This window comes from Panthera leo, chromosome D1 (assembly GCF_018350215.1).
Source record: "Panthera leo isolate Ple1 chromosome D1, P.leo_Ple1_pat1.1, whole genome shotgun sequence".
Classification (NCBI taxonomy): Eukaryota; Metazoa; Chordata; class Mammalia; order Carnivora; family Felidae; genus Panthera; species Panthera leo.
The window spans coordinates 88,305,335-88,320,654 of NC_056688.1; the positions used below are offsets into that span (position 1 = coordinate 88,305,335).

The 15,320-nt window shown below is 49.2% G+C and overlaps 1 protein-coding gene across 1 annotated transcript in view; it reads right to left on the reverse strand.

Moving 5' to 3' along the window:
* Positions 1-710: 710 nt before the first annotated feature.
* ELF5 (E74 like ETS transcription factor 5) overlaps positions 711-15,320 on the reverse strand; it is a 33,309-nt gene continuing 18,699 nt past the window's right edge. The window contains exons 4-7 of the mRNA XM_042904972.1: positions 12,460-12,510; positions 4,198-4,266; positions 2,812-3,007; positions 711-2,364 (exon numbers count right to left, since the gene is read on the reverse strand). Coding sequence (XP_042760906.1) covers positions 2,268-2,364; positions 2,812-3,007; positions 4,198-4,266; positions 12,460-12,510 — 413 coding nt within the window. The 3' untranslated portion in view covers positions 711-2,267. The remainder of the gene's footprint in view (positions 2,365-2,811; positions 3,008-4,197; positions 4,267-12,459; positions 12,511-15,320) is intronic.

A 15,320-nucleotide genomic window follows, 5' to 3' on the forward strand; every position in this document is an offset into this window, starting at 1 on the left:
GTGGTCATTTGTCATGGGCAGCTCTAGGAAACTAATGCAAAGAGGATGCTGGTTTAATGATTTTGTAAAGGGAAAACTTCTTGAGTGGCAGAGGGATACATTCTTTTGTTCTGTGAATTGCTCGAAGCCCCCCCTCCAGGGCTGGGCAGCATCTCTTAGGTAGCGTGTTACTCCTCCCCCCCCACTCCCCCACCCCACTCTGACCCCCACCTCAGTCCCCGCCATCTCCCCCCGCCTCAACTTCTTGGTTCTGCTTCTGCCAAACTCTCTGCTGGAAAGTTCCCAGTTCTCTCCCGTCAGCAAATTTCCAATTTTCTGGACAATCTCTTCTTTCAGTGGGACTGTGGGCTTTGATCCATCCACTGCCATGGCACTTACCTCTTCAGATGGCCAAGACGGAGGTCCCAAGTTCAAAACGTACAAGCATTCTGGGTGCATGGAAACAAACGCCACAATAGGGCGAGAACATAGCTGAATGTCCGGAAGGAGGTATGAAGTGGTGACCAGATGCTCTGCCCAAAGGGGGCAGTTTCTACTTAGCCCCAGGAAATTATTGCCACAAAGCATGGAGAAAACTAGTGCGGCCAGATCTGAGTTTTTAAAAGAAGCTGGAAATCTGGATTTTTCAGTCAATCCCCTGATTTTTAGATAAGGTAACTAATTCAGAGTGAGAGACAAAACCAAACCTCAAAACGAGCAAAAAAAAAAAAGTGTGTGTGTGTGTGTGTGTGTGTGTGTGCATGCCCGCACGTGGATACCAAACAGAAACGTATCCGTAGGTCCCACTCACCTATGTATTCCATTTTGTTAGGGGAACCTCTGCCTTAGGATGTAGAGGTGGTGGGTAGGGTTACTGCATATATTTCTTGCATCTTCTGGGGCTCTTTACACGTCCAAAACGCTAAGAAACGGAAGTGTCGTCAAAGGTTTCCCAGGTCGCTAATGCTTTGCCGAGTCTGCCTTGTGGAATTTAACGACACAGAGACACTTTAACACGTTAAATATTTTATTCACATTGTTTACAAACTATATCCACCTGGAAAACACGTGAATCCAAAAATAGATTATTTTACAGTAATTCACATTTTTTAAAACACGTTGCTTTTGAAGTTAAACTCTACGCACGGAGGTCCTCAGCCTGTATCCTGTTTCAGTGCCTTGTCACATGGAAATCCCTGCTCGGGTGGAGTAGCAGTCCTCGGGGCAGGCCACCTCATTGTAGGTCACTAATGGCTCCCCCCCGCCCCCCTCCTCGCCCCGTGAGTAATGAGAAGATGTCAGTGCAGACTCAAACCTGTGAACATTTACTGGTATAAATTCACTCTCGCTACTTTTGTCAAGGAAATGTGTTTTAGAGCTTGAGTACATGCCAGGAAGACAAAACAAAAGAGGCTTATAAATTTAATCGGCCATTACAGAGTGGTCAGGGCACTGCCGGGTCTATAAAGGTTTAACGCCTTGGCCACTGACGGAATCAACGAGTTACAATTTTGTGGCACTGACGGCTGGAATCAGAAACAGCGGTGATTTGGAAATCGGTACAAGTATCTGTTGATTAACTTGGCTGCCCCCCGCCAGGAGGAGAAGAAGGGGAATAAACTCAGCAGGAGTAAATAATGTGCCTAATTTTAAGTGTGTTGCTCTAGAAAGATGGCCATGGGAGTTTTGCTGAGCGGCGCAAGAGATGCTCTGGTTCAGAAACTTACTATTAACCCATGCTAAATCCAGTCACGTCCCAGCTTGCTGGATTAGCTCCTTTATTAATTAAGAAACTTTTCTATGGCGTTTGACGTGAACGACTTAAAATCTACAGTATGTTTTTTCTCACCCACGTCTCACCCCCTCCCACTATACTAACTGCTTTTCCTTTGTGAGCTGCCACGGTTAAAAATGTGAAAACTTCTGAGCCTTTCGAACAGGAGCACTGGACGAGTCTCCAGTGGCAGAACTGGATCCTTTCCTCCGAGCAGCACCAATAGCGTGGGCTATTGTGTGTCTGCAACTCTTGATTCGGGAAGTCATGTTTCATCAAGGTACTGCGAAAGATCACCCCCTCCTCCCCCTTGGGTAAGAAAAAAAAAAGGGAATTTCTTAAGAGCTGCTGCCGCTGTCCCCACGCAGATGACAACAACTCTGAATCCAAACGTAAGCTGACAGGTGGAGAAATTTTATCAGCACATTTGCAGGTTGACAACAACAAAAAGACTTTGCAATGTCTCTGGTGATCCGATTGTTTTAGAAGACAGAGATCCGTAAAACCGAGCACATCATAGCTTGTCTTCCTGCCACCCGTGTGCATTTTTGCCAAATTTGTACACTAGCCTTCGGTCGACTCGTTCCAGAATTCCCGTTTTGTAGTAGTACCTGAGAAAGGCAAGCAGAAGAGGAATGTGGGGAGGTCCGCACCCCCGGAAAACAACAGAATACAAACCCTGTCCTTCATTCCTCTTAGGTGAGCAGGCTGGTCTTTGGTTACCCTGGTATTTTCACACCCTGCTATCAGCTTACACTTAAACCTTTCCCAGACATCTTGAAGACTGAGCCTCCCCACTCTCAGTTCAAAGCGCGTTTTGTGTGTGTATGTGTGGGATGGCCTGCACTCGGCATGATCCCCGGGGCCACTGCCAAGAATGCGAAGGACGGCGTGTCCATTTACAAACCATAATCCCACCTGTAACTAAGAACCACGGTGTTGTCTCATGACCTTTCGATTATCAAGGAAAGAGCTGCAAACACAGACTAATCCTCTGTGGCTGGCCATTTTGTAGAACTCTGCCCGAAGGCTCATGGCATTTCATGCTCTTAACTTACCTCAGGGCTCTGCTCAACTTTTCATACGTCATTCTGTCATTTTTCTTCCTTTGTCCCCACATCTTTGCCAGGGCTTCTGATTTTACCACCCGAAAAATACCTTGCTCCCTATCTTCCCATTCCAGAATGCCACAGTTTTCTTCAGGAGATAGAAGCAGGTCTCGCACAAATTCCCAGAGATGAGAACTTTGGAGGCCTTTTGAGAAGGGAAAAAAAAAAAGTTACTTAAAAATCGTTTAAGGGGCACGTAGGTGGCTCTGTTGGTTGAGTGTCCGACCCCTGATCTCAGCTCAGGTCATGATCCCAGGGTTGTGGGATTGAGCCCCACGTCGGACTCTGGGCTGACAGCGCGGGGCCTGCTTGGAGCCTCTCTTTCCCTCTCCATCTCTCTGGCCCTCCGACCCGCTCATTCTTTTCCTCTCTCTCTCTCAAAATAAATAAATAAACTTAATTTTTTTTTTTTTTAATTCTAAGAGAAGTATACAACTTCTCATTAATTTATGAGAATAGCTGCTTCTTTTATGGGGTTATTTTCCATCATTATGACCCAGTGCTCCACTTGGAACCTGACTGAGCCGTGAAATGTCTGTCTTCTATGAAAGCAATCAGAAAACACACATACGGGGACGCCAAATTTATATTGACCGGAAACACCGTGGCTCACACACTGTCCTTGCTTCGTGGAGCTATGGACTAATTCTTAGGAATTAATTAAATGACAGTCAAATGGGCCGACCGGCATTATGGTTGTACTCAAATCCCATAACCCTACCTCTCTGGGCAGACCAATCCTACAATTATGTTTTTCATGAAAAGCTGGTATTTCTCTTGTTTTCTTAACCACTTAACCACACTTTTCCATTGTGGTTAAGACTGTCTGGAGAGTCCAACCACCTGGGTTTGGGTCCTGAATTCACCTCTTCTAGCTCTGTAATCGTGATCTCTCTAGTTATCTGTGAAATGGGATAAGAGTACCTACCTCCGAGCAGACGTTGGAGGATTACGATTTAATACAGAGTTAGTTCTGCACTGGGTAGATTTTAGGGCCGGGAAAGGCTAACAGAATTGCCAACACCTGGTGTTTTCTCTACTATTGTCCATGAGTACTTCAGAGAGAAAACTCCCCAGTAGACCAGGAGAAATAGACCCTTATTCAGAAATTCAACACGGTTAGAAAATTTCTTTCCTTCCTCATTTTAATTCTTGTAACACGATGTCTAAGTGAAAAGCAATGTGATTTTGATGCCATAAAAGTCAACTTTCCTGGTACCTTCTTCGGGAAACAACTGGTCCCATTCAAACATTCAGTTTGAAAGTGTATTAGAGTGCTTGTCTCATGAGTGGTTTTAGGAAATTAGAAATGAGAAATGGCATCTCTACACTTACTCGTTCGACTATGACTGTGACAGTCTTGACTTTTGGTGCCACTGGTTTTCAAACAGTTGGAATCAGCATCTGAAATAGATTCATTTGTAGCAGGAGAAGTCACTCAGAGCTTAAATCACACCAAAATGAGCAACCCTTAACTGGCTGCCTTTGTGGCAGCCAAGGCGCTTTGGGGGTAAATAGTAGGTGCGAGGTGTTTGCCTGCAGGAAGTGTTTGTACGCTGACCCGCTGGGTGCCAGGTTCTGGGCTCTGTGCTGGGAACAGGACAGAACGAGACAGACCTGGTCCCTGTGCAGGTGGAATTTAAGGACCCACAGGCAAGGCAACACACGAGTCAAACAAACAATCCACCTATTTAAGGTGTTGGGAAGGAAGCAAGACATCAGGTAGAGAACAAATGGGGTGGGGAGTGCCCACTTTAGGTGGGGTGGCCAGGGAGGGCCTCCTGTGCAGGAGGGATCTGCGCAGATGTGAGGAGGTGCGAGAGGGTCCCGGAGGGAGGGAGCAGCATGTGCAGAGACAAGCATGCAGAGAGAACCAGTGAGGCAGGCATCTGTGCCCAGGGGAGGGGCAGACAAGGATGCTGGGGAAGCCGGCTGCTGGCAGAGCCCACAGGGCCTTCCTTACAGGCCATAGTAAGGACTCAGGGTTTTATTCAAAGAGTAAAGTGAAGACTTTGGAGTTTGACAAGATCCACATTTAAAATTTTTTTTTTATAATTTTTTTTAACGTTTATTTATTTTTGAGACAGAGAGAGACAGAGCATGAACAGGGGAGGGGCAGAGAGAGAGGGAGACACAGAATCGGAAGCAGGCTCCAGGCTCTGAGCCATCAGCCCAGAGCCTGACGCGGGGCTCGAACTCACGGACCGCGAGATCGTGACCTGAGCTGAAGTCGGACGCTTAACTGACTGAGCCACCCAGGCGCCCCAAGATCCACATTTTAAGAAAATTTCTCTGACTCGGGTGTGCAGAACAGACTGGAAGGGACACTAGCAGGAGCAGAGAGAGACCAGAGCTGATGAATAGCATAAAGCAAGGCAGGAACTCAATACAGAGCTCAATTAGAACTCACGCTGTAAGTAACCGCTTGAGACCCTCGAACAGCATCGTTTCAAAGTAGTATATGGTTTACGGAAAAACAAAACAGGTGGTACCAGATCTCACCCCCCCCACCCCCCCCACCCCCCCCACCCCCCCGCCGCTCCCCTTGGTCACTTTGCTCCAGCCACACTGGCTTCCTGGCTCTTTCTGAAACTCATGTGCACATTCTACCCCAGGGTCTTTGCACTTGCCCTCCCTCTGCCCTGAGTGCTCTTTCCTCAGATATCCGTGGTTCGGGCCCTCCTCTCCATCTTTGCTCAAAGTCACCATCTCAGTGGAATCACACACACTCACCCCTACTCAGCATCCTGTATCCATAATCCCTTATTTTATTTTACTTTTTTTCTTTTTTGCCTTAATATTTATCACCATCGAACCTGGTAGAACATCTTTTATTTAGTTCATGCTCTATTCCCATCAGAAGTCAGGGATTTGTGTCTCCAGATGTATTGTCCCCCCGACACCCAGCCCAGGGCCTGGAGTATGGTAGATACTCAGTAGGTAGTACTGAGCAACCACTACACCACATGCCATTCTGTACTAAGCATGTGTACTGTGAGTCTAGTAGGTATACTATGCTATAATCACTGGATGAAAGGGTAAGTATGTTGTCAAGGAAAGGAATGGTGTCCTGTGTCCCACACTGCTGACCAGGTCAATCTGTCTCAGTGCTACTGGGTCATGTCTCTCCCTGGCTTACCATCCTGCAGTAGCCTCCTCTTGTCTCCAGGATGAAGCCCGCCACATTAGTCAGGCCTTTCACAAACCGACCTCCACCCAGCTCTCTAGCCTTCTGTCTTGCTGCTTCCCAACTTCTTCCCTGCTCTTGAGTTAGTCCCAATGCAAATCGGCTTTCTCCTGCCTCAGGGCCTTTGCATAGCCCCCTGCTCCCCACTTCCACCAAACCCACTTTCGCTCTCCAGACCTCTTCAGGAAGTCTTCTCTGAACTTACCCCTGGGTCAGGTCCCCTCTCTGTCTCCTAGCGACTGTGCGTGCCTTAGTATCACAGCACTAGTTCTACTCCACTGCAGTGGTTGATCTTGTCTCTTTTCTGCTCTACCGTGGAACGCTTGCTAAATGCCAAGTGCTTGTTAAGTGCTTCACGCAAACTATCTGATTTAATTCCTGCAACCACCTTGTGTGGTACTGTTGCTATGTCCACTTTATGGAGGAAGAAATGGAAGCCCAGAGAGCTGAAAGATTTCATCCCGAGCGGTGGAGGCAGGACTTGAACCCAGGGCAGTTCCGTTCCAAAGCTGACGTTCGGAGCTATTACTCAAGCCTGTCTCTTTCATTGTAGGTGTTTAACAGACGTTTCCCGACTAACTATGAGCTAAGCTTGTTGAGCGTGTGCTGTGGCCGGGTACTCACCTCACCCACCCTCGTGGTGACCCTCTGTTCCTATCCCCACGTGACACGGAAATAAACGGCGGCGCAGGGGGCTCGGGGAGCACACTGCAGGTCATTGGCTCGTTGGTTCGCGAGTAGTGAGCCACCGCACGCCCACGCCACGAGGTCCTGGAGGCACGGCCCAAAAGAGGTCCAAGTCTCTCCTCTGAGACCTCCGAGTGGGTAGCAACATCTCACCAACAAGCCAATATGGACCATTTTGGCCGGTGATAAATGCTGGGAATATTGAAACGGGGCGGGGGCAGGGAAAGCGGCGCCCCGGATGGTAGGGGGGGGGCGGGGCACGGGGCAGGTCACGTGCCTGGCCAGCGCCGGAGCAGGCCGACCTCAGAGCCCTAAGCTCCGGCAGCCCCAGTGCATGTCCACTGGAACAAACAATGAGGCGCACGCATGCCTTCAGCCTTCAGGGTCCCTGGGCCTCTTCACCCTTTCAGATGCTACAGCCTGGAATTGCACTGATGTGGAAAAACAGGCCCACGCACACGGGCAGGTATGTGCAAACCACAAGTGAATGCCCGGGCGAGGTCAGCGGAGAACGGGGACAGCTGCCAGGTGGAGAGACGTGAAAGCAGGTGAGCAGGACAGACAGCTGGCCGACTGCGACAAGAAAGACCGCTGCCCTTCTGTCCCCTCAGACGCCATGCTGCATGCACAGCGTCCCACGGGGCAGACCTGTTGTGTTAATTTAATCTTTTAAGAAGAGAGAAAGCAACTGGAGTGGTGAAAATAGACGAAGGTGAATTACGAACCGGTGAAGAGACAATAAGCTTTCGCTGAAATGCCAAAACGGCAAGAAGAGGGAGGGGAAAAGTCGGCCTTTTAATTTTTATGATTTCTTCCATGTGTTGCAGATGAGGGGTATTCGGCTGGCTGGGGTGAACACAGGATAGGTCCGTGTGAAACGGGGTTATGTGGACTGTGGGAGCCTCTCCTTGTGGGTCTTGCCAGACATAACTCTGTTTTTTCTGCCCCCAGTCCTCACTGGTGGCTTTGAAGCCACTCACGGGTCCCCTAGACTGGAGGCCTGGCTTGGCAGGGTGGCAGTGGGGGGCCCTGGGGGCAGAGGCGCTGTGGCCATCAATGAGATGGCCAGGCAGAGGCAGGTTTCCAAGTCAAAGCCTCCACTGATGCCAGCCGGAGGCCACAGCACCCCCATGAACCCGCTGTATTTCTTTGCCAGTGGTATTCTGGGGGACACTTCTCCCTGTCTCAGAACTATCTTTATCTTTTTTTTTTTTTAATTTTTTTTCAACGTTTTTTATTTATTTTTGGGACAGAGAGAGACAGAGCATGAACGGGGGAGGGTCAGAGAGAGAGGGAGACACAGAATCGGAAACAGGCTCCAGGCTCCGAGCCATCAGCCCAGAGCCTGACGCGGGGCTCGAACTCACGGACCGCGAGATCGTGACCTGGCTGAAGTCGGACGCTCAACTGACTGCGCCACCCAGGCGCCCCAGAACTATCTTTATCTTGAATGTGTCCCCGCAGCTAGGCTGTGCCAGTGTGGGGTGACTGGGGCGTGGCCTAGGTTCTCTGCTGTCTCTGGGATTTGGAAAGGTTCGGTTGCCTTGAGGCTGGAGACTGTTAAAATGTGGCCAAAGGATATATTCTCAGTCATTGACTGAAGTCCAGAAGCCAATATGGGGCAGGAGAGGCAGAGTTTCCAAAAGCAGCTCATCACATCCCCACGACGTGAGCGGTGCCATAGAGCCCAGTCTCCGTGTCAGGAGGAGAGGCTCTGAGCCTAGAACCCAGGCCTTCAGGCTTTGTTTTCTGGCATTTCTGCAGTGGGGGTGGGAGGGGCTGGGGCGTGTCACTTGGGCCAGTCCAACAGTTTCAGAGCTTGTTGGGCCTGGGTCCCTTCAGCAGGTACTAAGTTGAAAATCATCTCGTTCTCTGGATCACTGCAGAGCTGGGCCCAGACCCAGAAGATTCTTGAGCCTTGGGTCTCAGCTGAGGGGGCAACAGAATGAAGAGAAGGGTCTAGGCGCTTGTGCTCATGTGCATGTATGCGTGTGTGTGTGTGTGTGTGTGTGTGTGTGTGTGTGTGTGTGTGTGTTTGGTGAATGGCATAGCGTATACAAGAACAGACTTTGAGAAAATGAATTGGAATCCCATCTTATTTGCAAGTTATTGCTCTTCTGATTTCCTCAGGTGTGAATGGGAGTAACAAAACCACCTGTTGGAGTTTTAATGAAGATTAAATGGGCTAAAGTATGTGCAGTACTCTTCCTGGCACCGCTCTGGGCACGTGTTTCACAAATGCCAATGAGTGATGTTAATCTTCACCGAAGACTCATGGGAACATTACCTGAAGCCTCCAGGATGCCAGTTGTCTTGGTTGGCCAAGGCCTTGGCCTCTGGCTGGCATAGCTCATTTCTGGGGTGGATGGTGTCTAAGATCATGAAACATCACCTGGGCCGTGGGCATCATGATCATATGTCCTGGACTTTCTAGAACAGGCTCCTTATATGATCCGTTCCTATTAAACTGTACATTAGGGTTTCTGTTTTGGGAAATCTGTGAGAGAGCCAGGGGCCCAGGGGGAAGGCTGTGGTTTCCTGGCTGTAGCCGTGGAGGCTGCAACTCGGCAAAGCTGTGGTGCTCATTTTCGGTTGTGCTCACCAGACCACATGACCCTGAGTTCAGTCTAGAACTTGTGCCTCCCTGATTGCAGCAGGCTGGGCAGGGCATGCACTGGGAGTGCTTGTCTCCATGGGTGCATGTGCCAGAGAAGCCAGCTTAGAGTCCTTGTCTTATCACCACCTCTGCCTCCAGAAACTTCTCTCTGTCCCTCCCGTCACCTGGTCTGGGCCACCATCACCATCACTATCACTCTCCTCCTGGACAGTAGCCTCCTGGCTGTCCTCCTTCCTGACCTAGACACCGCAGTCTGGGAGATCTTCTTAAAATGCAGACGGGATCTTATCGTTTCCTGCTTTAGTGGCTTTCCAGACTGCTCAGGATGAAATCCAGACTCAAGAGCTGTACATGACCTGCCTCTGCCCTGCTCTTGGCCTCAGCTCCCACTCCTCCCTCTGCTGATGTGGCCAATGATCTACCAAGGTGCTGTCCAAGAGAACTTATCATGGTGACAGGAAGCTGAGCAGTCCTATGTGGTAGCCACTGGCTACCTGTGGCTATGGAGCACTTGGAATATGGCCAGTGTGACTCAGCAGCTGAATTTTAACTTTACTTAATTTTATTTAAATTTAATAGCCACCTGTGGCTAGTGGTTACCATATTGAGCCTCCTAGTGTGAGAGTTTCTAGCCTTTTTTTGATTCTTCCTCAAGGGCTCCAAAATTGATCCTGCTCCAGGGCCTTTGCACTTGCCACTCATTCCCTGGACCCTTTTCTTCCTTCTTTTCCTGGCTAACTTTCATCCTTTAGGTTTAATGTAAAATATCTCTTCTTCCAGGAAGTCTTCCCTGGTCCCTAATTTAAATACAATCTTTCCTCCATCACACACACAGCACCCTGTCTTTTTCCTTTGCGATATCGTCATACTTAGTCATCACATATTTATTATGGGGATTATTTGTTTAATGTCTCTCTCCCTCTCTTGCTTTATGAAGGCAAGACCAAAGTTATCCTCATCAGTGCAGCCATGGCACATAGTAAGTGCCTGGGCCTGGCTCATAGTAGGTGTTCAATAAATATTTGTTGAATGAATGAATGAAAAGGGAAATAAAAGGGGTGCCTGGGGGATTAAATTAAAAAAAACTTAAAAATTAAAAAAAAAAAGGGAAAGAAAGGAATGGGTAGGAGAGTAGGGGTTAAGGGCTTCAGATTTAGACACACCTGGGCTGCTCACCTTCCTAACCTTTAACCTCTAAGCTTTAGTTCCTATGTGGTACTAGGTCTTGTCTTACAGAGTTATTGAGAAGATTACCTAAAACAATGTCTATAAAGATTCTAGCACAGGGCCCAGCTCTTTGTAAGCACTCAGTAAATGCTAACTGCCATTATTATTATAATAGCAATGACTCTAATTGGGGCTAGTTGTATACTCATGTAACAACTTCTTCTAAAGAACTTACGACACGACACGCTATCTCTTCCTAGCTGTGAGGAAGGCAGGTTGGCAAAAAGACACCCATTTATAGGTAGAGACACTGACCCCTGAGAAAGGGTCAGGCAGGTCAGACTCATTGCTGCTTAGGAATACAGCAGGTGCCTGCCCCTGGGCCTCAGTGGGCTCATTTCTTCCAGGGGCTTCTTCTGGCCTGGGCTGGGTGGAGACAGCTGGGTTTGCACCCTGCAGACTGCTGCGGAAGGATTCTAGTGGAGCTGGGAAGCTCCATGGGAGCTTTGTTCCCAGAGAGGGATGAGGCTATGCTCTGAGGCCTGAATGCAGGGACGCCTCACGGAAAGCAGAGCTGCTCTTGTGAGGTCCACTGGGGTCCATGGGGCACCTCGGGCCTCTGTAAGCCTACAGAATGTGGTTCATGGATGCAGCTATTCCTGCACTAAAACTCTGAATGAAAAAACCCTTCATGGGGCACCTGGGTGGCTCAGTCGGCTAAGTGCCTGACTTCGGCTCAGGTTATGATCTCGCAGTTCATGGGTTCAAGTCCTGCATCAGGCTCTGTGCTGACAGCTCAGAGCCTGGAGCCTGCTTCAGATTCTGTGTCTCCCTCTCTCTCTGCCCCTCCACTGCTTGAATTCTGTCTCTCTCTCTCTCTCTCCTCACAAATAAATAAACATTAAAAAATTAATTAAAAAAAACCCCTTCATTAACCAGATAACCTGAATCCTCAGTTGATTGCTTGGGACTTTCAGAACAGGAACAATAAGTCATAAGAACCCATCTGTCTGTGTCTGCCCCTCAGAGGCCTCAGCAGTACCCATATGCTCTGTCCTGTCTCTGTAGATGAAGGAGCGAAGTCTATGGAGGGAAGGGGCCTGCCCAGGACCCAGCACCCACATCTCCTCTTAGTTCCTAAGCCAGGGCCATTGTGTGGGACTTGGCAACTAAAAGTAATAACCATCATCGCCTTTAAAAAAATGAAAGCTCCAGGGGCGCCTGGGGGGCTCAGTCAGTTAAGCGTCCAACTTCGGCTCAGGTTATGATCTCGCAGTTCATGGGTTCAAGTCCTGCATCAGGCTCTGTGCTGACAGCTCAGAGCCTGGAGCCTGCTTCAGATTCTGTGTCTCCCTCTCTCTCTGCCCCATCCCCACTCATGCTGTGTCTCTCTCTGTCTTAAAAATAAATAAAACATTAAAAAATTAAAAAGAAAGCTCCAAAGTTCCCTTTCCTAAACCTCCGTCTGCAAAAGTGAAACTGCGAGGGTTAGTTTTCAGAATCAATAGGGCTCTTGTAGGTCCTCCATCCCCTTGTAATTGAAAACTGCTTAGTGAGCTCAGATCTTGAGAGACATTAGCAGCTACAAGGCCCCCATGGCTAGTAATTATGATGATTATTGCTCACAGATACCAGTGTTTGGAGCGTCCACGTCGCTGGCATCTGCCAGCCACTTCATGTGCACTGTTTCTCCAACTCACCACGACCTGGCGAGGGCCACTCCATTTTACAGATAGGGACACTGAGGCTGGGGAGGGCAAGGAATCCATAAATCCAAGCCCCGTGCTCTGCCCACCACATTTCTCCCTGCTGTCTTCTCCTGGTCTGTGACCGTTTCTAGGTCATCAGCTTTTCAACGTGGTCACAAAAGGACCATCAAGCCCCCGTGCCCAACAGCAGCCTCAGCACAGCCTTGGGCAGCTTGAACTTGGTTACTTACAGTCTTTGATGGCAGCCTTGGTCTCTTCTGTGTCATTAAAGAAGGAGTAACCTAGGAAAGAAAAAGAAGTCCACAAACCGCACCGTGATCCTGGGTTCCCTGGCCAGGAGAGGGGGTGCGGGGAGAAGGGGGGACAGCTGTCCTCTCTGTGGGGTAGTTTTATTTCAGAAAGAATCTTGGAGACCACCTGGCGCTAATTGGGCCACCCTGAAGCCATCCTTGGGAGATGACAGTCTCCTGGTTTTTAAAGGCCTCCTGGAGAGGGCCCCAGGGCCATGCATTCCAGCAGCCTCTAGGATTTTCCAAGCAGGCCTGGACTCTGAGCTGGACCTTGTCACTGACCCCAGTGGGACCTTGCCAGTCACTCAGTCTCCAGGCTCGTGTTCCTCACTGGCCACAGGTGACAAAACCACCGCTGAGTCCCCCTTCCGCTCTCAGGGTCTGTGGTCTATGATGTAGCCTCTAATCCTCTGGGGATTTAAATGCCTGCTACGTGCTGGTCACAGGGGAAAATGGACGCAGGAGGCCCAAAGAAGTGCGAGGCCCACTGAGACGCTTTAACAAGGATTTGGGGGGCCATGTTGGGGCCTTGGTTTGCTCCTCTGAAGCATGGGGTGAGTTGGGGGTGAATTCGGAGTTTCCAATCAAGTTATCATGTAGCAGTACAGGAAAAAGGACACCTCTGTCCTAGCCTGGTGGCCAGTGAGCACCAACTTCCACTGACTCAGGAGGCCGGGACAGGGCACATTTGGGACTGTTTATTCCTAGCGCCATTTTCTGATGGGTTCTGGTCGGCCGGGACACCTCGGTCCACTCTGCCCACAGGGCCACCAGAGCACAGGATAGAGGATTAACCGATGAGGGACCCACTCCACCTCCACTGTGGCCCCCGCACTCCTTGCTGACCTCATCTTCCAGCAACCAGCGTCCCCAGGTTTCCAGGCCCTTAAATCTTACTGAGATACCTCCGAACCGGACAGCACGCTGGGTCCTACGCTGCCCCATAGCTCCTCCCGCTGTCAAAACGTACTTGTTTTGTGTCCTATCCTTTTTTTTTTTTTTCAAAAAAAATTTTTTTTTAGTGTTTATTTTTGAGAGAGAGACAGAGCGCGAGCAGGGGAGGGACAGAAAGAGAGAAGGAGACACAGAATTTGAAGCAAGCTCCCGGCTCAGAGCTGTCAGCACAGAGCCCAACAGGAGGCTTGAACTCACGAACCAGGAGATCATGACCTGAGCTGAAGTTGGACGTTTAACCGACTGAACCACCCAGGCGGCCCTTCTGTGTCCTATTCTGCCAGAGTCCTAATCTGTGCAGTAATAGAAGGCCTAAACTAGATAATAACCAGATCACCATATAATTAATTTATTATCCAAATGCAGGCACTTTTGAGAATGAAAGACAGTGCTAGTAACAACTACTCTGGGATAATAGGTGAAAACGATGTGTCCCAGGCAAATTGGGCCACTGTGAAGTCTGGTCACAATACGTGTACTTCAGTTCACAATACACAGCACACATTCCTGCTTGAAGAACGTTGCTGGCCTGAAATTCCCCCGCTAGAGTTGGCTTTGTGACTCCAGGGATTCCTCAGAATAAGAAGGAGCCAAATATGGTCTGTTTGAAAAACAATTGTTTTGGGCTTGTTTTGCACCGACCCTGAGGCACTGGCACCAGGAATAGGGATTTGGGGTTGTAACATGTGTCAGGGAAGGGAGGTACCCATGCGAAGAGACCCCAGCACAGTGGCTGCTGGGGGCCTGGGGACAAACTTGATGGACACGATGTTTGGCTAAGGCCGGCAATGCCAAGCTGCATCCTCTTCCTGGATGGGACACCTCCCTCTCTGTGGCCCAGGGGTTCTCATGCAAACAGGTTCCCTCAGAAGGTGCTGGAGCCTGGAGCTCTACTCTGAGCTGCTGTGATTTACTCAGACTTTCCCCTTTTCAGGGAGGGCCCACTCTACGCCCAGACCACTGCTCCTGGCAGGGCACTGTCACTTGCTAAAGAAGCCAGGACTGGACAACAACGGACAGCAGGTCTCTTTGTCCCTTCCCTGCCCCTGATGGGTCGTGGCTCCCAGGACAGAAGCTGAGCAGTGCCCCAGGGCCAACATCTACAGCTTGCCCACCCTCAGGCACTCATGATTGGGGAGAGAAAGGGGAAAGCAAAGAATTCTTAGAGTTGGAAGGTCTTCTGTGGTTTTCTGCCCAGAAAGGAATCACTGCCCCAGCACCCCCATCGATCAGGGAGCTATTAGACTGCTTGATTATCTCCAGTGATGGGGAGCTTCCTACCTTGAGTATATTCTGAAGCAGTCTTCCCAAAAAAAGGTGCTAACCTTTAGAAATGTCTTTTCTTAAAATTGAGCTGAAATATATTTCCTTTATTTTTAAAAATTTCTTCCCCTTGGTTATATTCATAATGACAAAAAAAACCCAGCTGCCATTTATTGCATTTACCCTTTTTTCTGCTGCTCCAGGCAATGTTTCACTGAAACCTGTCACCAGTGAAGGTGTATTATTATCCCAGGGTACAGACGAGGCAATGGAAATCCAGAGAGTTGGCAAGCCCTTTGCCAGAGGACCTATGGCTCCAAAGTGTTGGAGTCAGGATTGGAACACAGGTCTTTCTGAACTCAAAGCCTTTGCTTTCTATTGATTTTCCATGAATTAACCCTGTTTGCTGTATGACATCGGAGAAGTCACTTAATAGCTTGGGACCATAGTTCCTTTATCTGTGACATGGGGATACAGAATTATACGTTCTCAAAAAGAAACCTATCCAGTTTTAAAACACCTGTTCAACATTCTGCTCTCGCAGGGCCTGTTGAAATGTTAAAGAATGCCACTGACGCCACCTT